The following is an 8,531-nucleotide window of genomic DNA, read 5'->3' as shown; positions in this document are numbered from 1 at the left end:
CCAAAGGCTAACCGGAAGAGTAGCAACACTCAACAGGTTCATTTCAAGATCCTCATAAAGGTGCAAGCCCTTTTAAGATATCTTGAAAAAGAACAAGAAATTTGAGTGGCAGGAGGAACACGAGAAAGCCTTCTAGGAACTCAAAAGATATCTAAGCTCTGCACCACTACTAGTAAAGCCTATAGATGGAGAACCACTTCTTCTCTGCCTCTCTGAATCTTCAAACGCGGTAAGTGTTTGGCCAAGGATCTTAACAGGGATCAACATCTTATCTACCATGTAAGTAAAAGTCTCCTGGATCCTGAGACCAGATACTCTCACCTCAAAAAATTAATTCTTGCCTTAGTAATTGCTTCTACTAAACTAAGACATTATTTTGAAACACATCTATACACGTAAAAACTAATTATCCTCTTAACAATGTCATGAGAAAACCAGAAATGTCAAGGAGAATGGAAAAATGGTCGGTGAAGCTGAGCACATTTGACATCAGATACGAACCAAGATCGGCCATAAAATCACAAGCATTAGCAGACTTTGTGGCTGACTTTAGTGATAATCTACAAAATGAAGAAGAAATAGAAGCCAATCAACTCCTAGAAGATGAAAACCTAGGAAAATGGACACTGTTCTCAGATGGAGCTTCAAATAAAAAAGGAACAGGGCTAGGGATCATACTAAAGTCGCCATATGGGGACATCCTACCCCAAGCAGTTAGTTATTGTTAGGGGCAGGATCCTAACAATATCAAGGATCCTCAAATACCCAGGATCCTCAGCTACCTCAGGATCCCGACTAAGTACTGTTATTATTTTTCTTAATATTTATAACAGTCATATTTAGTCTATAACTAACATGTGTGCAAAAGTAGTCAAGGGAAGACATTTTCTCAATGAAGGATCATCTCAACTATGATAAAGACCCGGAATACTTGGTCAAATAACGTTAATGAAGCTCGTCATAGATGATCTCGAAAATACTAGACATTTTGTTGGCTAAATTAGACTATAAATTGACACTTCTAATCTGCACACGACACACTGTTTTCTTTAGTCTAGGATTACTCTATGAAATTCTTTACTCATTCTTACTAAGAACTTACTATAATCTTCATTTTATATCAATAAGATCATCAAGGCAGGTGATCATTTTCACCTCCTAAGGTTTTGTGTCGGAGATCCTAGCAAGGATCAAGGGCTTTCCTTGTAAACCATTGTTCCACTTTCTTTTACCATTTGCTATTACACAATTTGAACATCACAACCTCTCATTCAATTTGGTTAATTAGTACTTGTGTAATTTTTTAACTAAAACAATTTGGCGCCCACCATGGGGCCATGGTGTTCAAAGTCCTCAAAAAAAATCATGTCCACACGACCGATCCTCTCTTCATCCTGTGCTCTTTCCATTCCAATCAAAAACCTACCACCTCCTCCGAGTGGCCCCCCTACTCAGAGGAAAACGCCTGACACTTCCAAGAAAAGCACCCCCTCAACCGCTAATCTAGGAAGTTTGGGATCCTCAAGGCTCCAGGATCCAACTACCTCAACCACTACTTCATAAATTTTCACTATGATGAGGAAAATGATGCAACAGGTGACCCAACAACAGGAGGAGAATAGAACACTACTCAAAGAAGTGGAGAGGATGAAGATGGAATTTCAGAAATCCTAGGAAATAACACCTACAGTTGTGAAACCAAGGATCCTGGACTTCGATAATGTAGGATCCTCAGAAAATCGCCAAAGGACCACAATTCCAACCACTGTGGCTTCACCCTGGGGGGCAACTATGGATAATCGGGCGTCCATGATCAATGATCACAATGAGCCTTTCAACACTCCTAGAAACCTTGATTTTAGTAACTTCTTAAACAACAATACTATTAATACTAACTATACTAATGTTGATGTAGGAATAAACCCAAACATGGCCAAGGAACTTCAACAATTAAGACAAATGATCTCTAGTGTACCCGGAGTGGTCCAAAAAATACCAGAAACATCTCCTACATGCCATAGGATCTCGAGATTTGCTCCTGCAATAACTGATACCGAAGTTCCTAAGCGCTTCTAAACTCCCAGCATGAAGCTATATGATGGAACTACAGATCCTGAAGAGCATATTGCCCAATACAGAGAAAGGATGGAGATCATTCCCATACCAGGGCACTTGAAGGAAGCTTGCATATGCAAAGGCTTTGGTTCGACCCTTATAGGAGCATCCCTCAAGTGGCTGCTAAACGTTCCCCCAAACTCTATTACTTCATTTGCACACTTAGTCAATATATTTAATAACGAGTTTTCTTGCAGCAGAACCTTCAAAAAGATCACTAGTGATCTCTACCGAGTGGTTCGGGATCCTAATGAAAAACTAATGGACTTTGTCAACAGGTTTGTCAGGGAAGCTCTGAGCATCCCCAACATCAACATGGCCACTGTTGTGGAAGCCTTTAAAATGGGACTAAGGAAGGGTTCACCCTTCTATGAAGACCTTGTGATGACCCCATGCAAAAGATTAGATGAAGTCAGGTGTCGAGCATTGAGGTTCATAAGGCTCGAAGAGGATAGAGAGATCCAGAAGAGAAGCAACCCTTTGGATCAATATGAGAGCCCCAACAGGAAGGACGAATCCTCGACTCAAAGATACTACAAATCAAAGCCCTATTCCAAAATAGATCATCACAGGGTTAATGCCCTTAAAGATGAAGGAGAAGAAGAAGAGCTTCCTAAAATCACTGACTATTGTTTTTATGTGGATGTTTCAGGTGTAATTCACGCTATGCAGGATCTTGGAGACAAAGCAAGACGACCAAAGATAGATAGCAAGTCCACCACTTGGAAAGATAGGTCCAAATGGTGTGCTTACCATGAAGAATTTTGCCACCCGACGGAGGACTGCATAGCCCTAAGAAAAGAAATTAGCTACCTCCTTAGTAAAGGACACCTCAAAGAGATCCTCGGGAGAAAAGAGAAAAATCCAAGAAGAATCGCCAGGATGATCACAAGATCCCGGAGAAACGAGAATCTCCACCCTCTGACGCTAAGATAATTAACGTTATCTCAGGCGGATCTAACATCTGTGGTACCTCTTATTCTTAGGCTAAAAGGCACGCCAAGGTTTCTAAAATAGAAAAGGAGGATAGACCACGGAAAAATACCATGATGAGCAGTGAAAAAGAAATCACATTTGACGAGATGGATAGGGAAGGAATTCATGATCCTCACCATGAAGGGCTCGTGATAACAGTGTACATGGAAACTATTTCGTCAAAAGGATCCTTGTTGACGGAGGATCCTCGGTCAATATCGTACTCCTAGACGTACTGAAAAGAATGAACATCGCAAAATTAGAGATAGTTCGGAGATCCTCAGTCCTCATAGGATTTAGCGGGGAAACAAAACACATAATCGGAGAAATAAAAACTACTAATATACATAGAAGGGGTAAACTCTATACAAAATTTATGTGTTATTAACAGCATATCTTCTTATAATGTGAAACTAGGTAGACCATGGATCCACGAGATGAAAGTGGTTCCATCGACATAACATCAGTGCGTGAAGTTGCCCACTCCATGGGGAACACTGAAGATCATGGGAGATCAACAAGAATTGAAAGAATGCTACAAAACCTCTATGAAATCTAAGACCAATCCCCAATAAGCATAACAATTAAGGCAGGGGCAAGACATGTTCTGGAGACAAAGAAACAGGACGTAAAGGAAGTCCCCCTAGGCATCGAGGATCCTAAAGCTAAAGTCCTCATAGGAACCTCAATGCCTGAGCAGATCGAGCAGGATCTATTGAATTACTTAAGAACCAGAAGCAAGACATTCGTATGGAAACACGAAGATATGACAGGTATAGATAAGAGTATTATTACTCATAAACTTAACATTGATCCTTCTTTTCAGACCAATACACCAAAAGAGAAGAAAACTTGCACCTAAAAGGAATTAGATAATCCAAGAAGAAGTGGAGAAGCTCCTAAAAACAGGGATGATCAAGGAAGTAAAGTTCCCAAGATGGCTAGATAACGTAGTCGTCGTACAAAAGAAAAACGACAAGTGTCGAGTGTGTGTAGATTACACGGATCTTAACAAGGCTTTCCCTAAGGATCCTTTCCTTTTACCACATACTGACTCAATGATAGATGCAACGGCTGGCCATGAACTCCTGACCTTCATGGATGCTTCAGCAGGATTCCAACAAATCCAAATGGAACCATCAGACCAAGAACATACTACATTCATAACACCAACATGTATATATTGTTACACCGTAATGCCTTTTGGTCTTAAAAATGCAGGTGCGACATATCAAAGGTTGGTGAATCGGATGTTCAAATACAAGCTGGGGGACACCATGGAAGTTTACACTGACAACATGGTAGTGAAGTCAATGAAAGCCGAAGATCACCCCAGAGATCTTAAGGAAGCATTTGACATCCTGGACGAATACAATATGAAGCTGAACCCACTCAAATGTCACTTTGGAATGAAGTCGGGAAAGTTCCTTGGATACATGGTAACCAAAAGAGGGATAGAAGCAAGCCCGAAACAAATCAAAGCAATCATGGAATTAAGATCCCCATCTTCAACAAAGAACATCCAAAGGCTAACCGGAAGAGTAGTAGCACTCAACAGGTTCATTTCAAGTTCCTAAGAAAGGTGCAAGCCCTTTTCTGATATCTTGAAAAAGAACTAAGGTTTACACACTTCGCCTGGACACATGATATCTAACTGTGCGATATGGGTAAGGGGATCATTTCACGATTCAGTGGCTTGGCAACCCTCTTATCTTTGAACACAAGTTGAGATCCTTAAGGTTTATAACGTTTTCGTGTTATCCAGAAATCAGGATCTTACCCCAGTGATTACTTAAGGTTTATAACATTTTTGTGTTATCCATAAATCGGGATCACACACCAGTGATTACTTATGATTTATAACATTTTCATGTTATCCAGAAACCAGGATCCTACCCCAGTGATTACGTAAGGTTTATTACATTTTCATGCTATCAAAGATTGGGATCTTACACCAAAATTTACATAAGATCTTCATGTTATCACACGTTGGCAATTTACCCTAGAGAATACAATCAAATTGTAACATGAAAATGTTATAAACCATAATGTTTGTCGGCAGAAGAGTTATGCCGACAAACGCCGATCCGAGTTGGAATTTCAAGTGGGGGACATGGTACTCCTGAAGGTCTCGCCCTGGAAGGGCGTGATCCGCTTCAGGAAGAGGGGAAAATTGGGTCCCCGATATATCGGGCCGTTCAGGATCATTTCTAGGGTTGGCAAGGTGGCTTATCGACTAGAGCTGCCGGAGGAGCTTAGGCGGATACACAGCACTTTCCACGTTTCACAGCTGCGAAAGTGCGTCATGGATCAGGAGGTGGTGGTGTCGTTGGATGATATTCAGGTCGATGAGCACCTGAATTATATGGAGAGGCCCGTGGCTGTACTGGAGAGAAAGGTGAAGATACTAAGGAACAAGGAAATACCTTTGGTGAAGGTGCAATGGGAGCACCGGAAGGGGTCCGAATGGATGTGGGAGGCAGAGGCAGAGATGCGACAGAATTATCCGGGACTGTTCACCGCAGCAGACTTCGAGGACGAAGTCTAGCTCAAGTGGGGGAGAATTGTAGCGCCCCGATTCCAGGTATGGATTTAAATAAAGAATAATTGGCCTTATGTCCTACTCGACGAGTTGGCTGCCCTGCTCGTCGAGTAGCAGCGGGAATAGAATGCGTGTTTAGTGACCTACTCGGTGAGTCCACTAAAGGACTCGATGAGTAGGAGCTGGCAGATGAAACTGTAAATTCTGGGGGTTTTGCACCCTATTTAAAGGATCATTGGCCTCCACCAGCCTCCCCTTACTGCTTCTTGTCCCTCTCAAACCCTAAATTGTGTGTGTGTTCTTTGGTGTGTTCAAGCTTGGAGGAGTGACCTTGGAGAAGGAAAAGCAAGGCCAAGAACTCGTGGGAAGCTAAGGGATTCCCTCAGTTATCACTCTCTGGAAGGTATTAGGCTGTTCCTTAAGCTCATTTCTCTTTTAACCTCTCTTGGATGGGTGTTATGAAGGGCTCTCCATGTTTAAGCTAAGATCTGAAGTTGTAACTTCAGATCTGGACTTCCCTTGACCTCTAGATCCATAAAGTTCCCAGCTTGTACAAGGATGAGACTCTCCCAAGGTGTAAAACTCCATTAAAAGCTTAGATTGATCATTTAGGGCCTTTAGAGCCTTGCATGTGCGTAAAGTTTGCAACTTTACGTGATAAACATGCCTTAAGAGCTTGGATCTGTAATCTGGGACCTTGCCATGGCTTAAAAGCATCTGCATGAATTAAGAACTGTAAGGACTCAGCGAATTGAATGAGAAACTTGGTGAGTCCGTTGAAGATGGCCATGAACTCGGCGAGTTGGATGAACAACTCGGCGAGTTCATTGAAGATTGCCTTGAACTCGACGAGTTGTTAGAAGACTCGGCGAGTTGGCTAGGGTTTCTTCCAAAGCTTGGCCACGTATGAAGTCGACGATTTAAAAAGGGAAACTCGACGATCCAATCAAGGATTTCATGACTTCTCGAGTTCAAGAAGGACTCGGCGAGTCGGTGATCTGCACTTGACGAGTCGAGTCAACATAGACTGTTGACTTTGACTATGGACTTGGACTTGGACCAAGGGTTGACCGGTTGAATTACGTTGGTTTCTGGTAATTGGGAGATTTATGAAAAACGTTGTATGGTACCTATAGGTGGTGGAGTTCGTGTTGGACCCGGGGGTTGAGCTTTCTTATTTCTGACGACAGTTGCGAGGTGAGTTATCCTCACCATACTAAGGGGTCTAAGGAACCAAGGTCGGCCCATTGGATAGGATATCCTAGTAGTTGTATTATGTTGAGTATGATTTAGTTATGCATTCTAGTTTGATACGCTAGAGGGTAGGTCTGTAGGACTACCTGTGATACTGATTGATTGCCTGTATGTGCATTATCTGTTACATGTTGATATGTTAGGTGGGATGGGTTGAAGTTGATGGGTTTTGGTCATAAGAACATCCTATGTGCTCATATAAACCCTAATGCTTGGATCTAGGTTTCTCTATTGTACATGCAAGTTATCCAAGACTATAAACCCTAATTCTAACATACAAGTAATCATATTAACATAAGAAGGGTTTAAGATATTACCTTGATTGTTATATAGCAATAACAATTCCAAATCCTTCTTCTAGTGACTTTAGAAAGCTTAGAGTCACAAATGTCACTCCTCTAATGGTTCACAAACACCAAGAGCAAAAGGATGAAGAGGAGAGAGAATGGAGGCTGCCAAAAACGTGTGAAACCCTAGAAGGATGCTTAACCACGTTTTTGGGTCATAAGGGTCATATATATATATATATATATATATATATATATATATATATATATATATATACATATATACATATATATATATATATACACACACACACACACACACACACACATATATATATATATATATATATATATATATATATATATATATATATATATATATATATATATATATATATATATATATATATAGGAGGCTATTAGGGTTATCTAACAAGGAAACCCTAAATTGGATGCTTAAACCCTAAGCAACCCACAGATTCCTTTCCTTAAGGCCTTGGACGATTTCCTCATGGGTTTCCCCATAGAATTCGTCCACTCGTTAATACAAGGCAATCCATGGCCCAAATTGCAATTACTAATTACAGTTCCAGTCCCTTAAGTTTAATTAATCACTTTTAGTCACAAAACTAATTACCAATTAATTATTGACTAATATTAATTAAACAATATGATTTCTCCTTTAATTATTATTCTCATAATATATTAATAAATCATATTTAATCCTTTCTCTCCATAATTCATCCTATCAAGTTGCTTTGGTGAAGGCAACCCAAAAGGACCATGCACCATCGGGTCAAGTACATACCAAAATAGTTACGGACTTAGACACTAATCCAACAGTCTCCCACTTGGATAAGTCTAATAACTATTATGTGTATGACTTCAGATCCTGATCTGCAATCGTAGCTTTCCAAAGCCGTTGTCAACTCTGATCCTATCAGATACGTGTGTCCTTAGATAAGGGATCATATATTCCTCCATTCTAGATATCGTATGAGACATGATTTCTAATCATTCTCTTTGTACTATTTCTCGACTTCCGATTTATGACGACTGACTAATTGAACAAATCAAATTAGCCCTAGCCCGGCCGAGCATTTACGTTTGTCATCACTAAATCATCGAGGGGCCCAAAGATATCGCTTTTATCCTACTTTGGATAAAATGAACGGATAAACTCTGATACAATGCTTGCTTGCACTCACTCACCGAATTACACACAACAATATGTTTTAGAACACCAAGTAACTGGTGCGTTTACATATTATCAATGTGCAAACGATTTGCAAGATACAACTCACACATCTCGGTTTCAAGAACATAAGATGTTATCGTCTCACCAATCACTTGTGATA

The 8,531-nt window shown here is 40.5% G+C and overlaps 1 protein-coding gene across 1 annotated transcript; it reads left to right on the top strand.

The window, feature by feature from the left end:
* Positions 1-2,085: 2,085 nt before the first annotated feature.
* On the top strand, positions 2,086-3,051 carry LOC111891665 (uncharacterized). Its single transcript, XM_023887723.2, has one exon. The coding sequence runs from the start codon at positions 2,086-2,088 to the stop codon at positions 3,049-3,051; it is 966 nt and encodes a 321-aa protein (XP_023743491.2).
* Positions 3,052-8,531: the final 5,480 nt, after the last annotated feature.

The sequence above is a fragment of the Lactuca sativa genome, chromosome 4, assembly GCF_002870075.4.
Source record: "Lactuca sativa cultivar Salinas chromosome 4, Lsat_Salinas_v11, whole genome shotgun sequence".
Taxonomy (NCBI): Eukaryota; Viridiplantae; Streptophyta; class Magnoliopsida; order Asterales; family Asteraceae; genus Lactuca; species Lactuca sativa.
The sequence above is the reverse complement of the archived record's forward strand: the minus strand, read 5'-3'. Positions and strand labels throughout refer to the sequence as shown.

Excerpts from the sequence above, each read along its gene's own strand:
- LOC111891665 (XM_023887723.2), top strand. The coding sequence starts at position 2,086 with ATGAAGCTATATGATGGAACTACAGATCCTGAAGAGCATATTGCCCAA.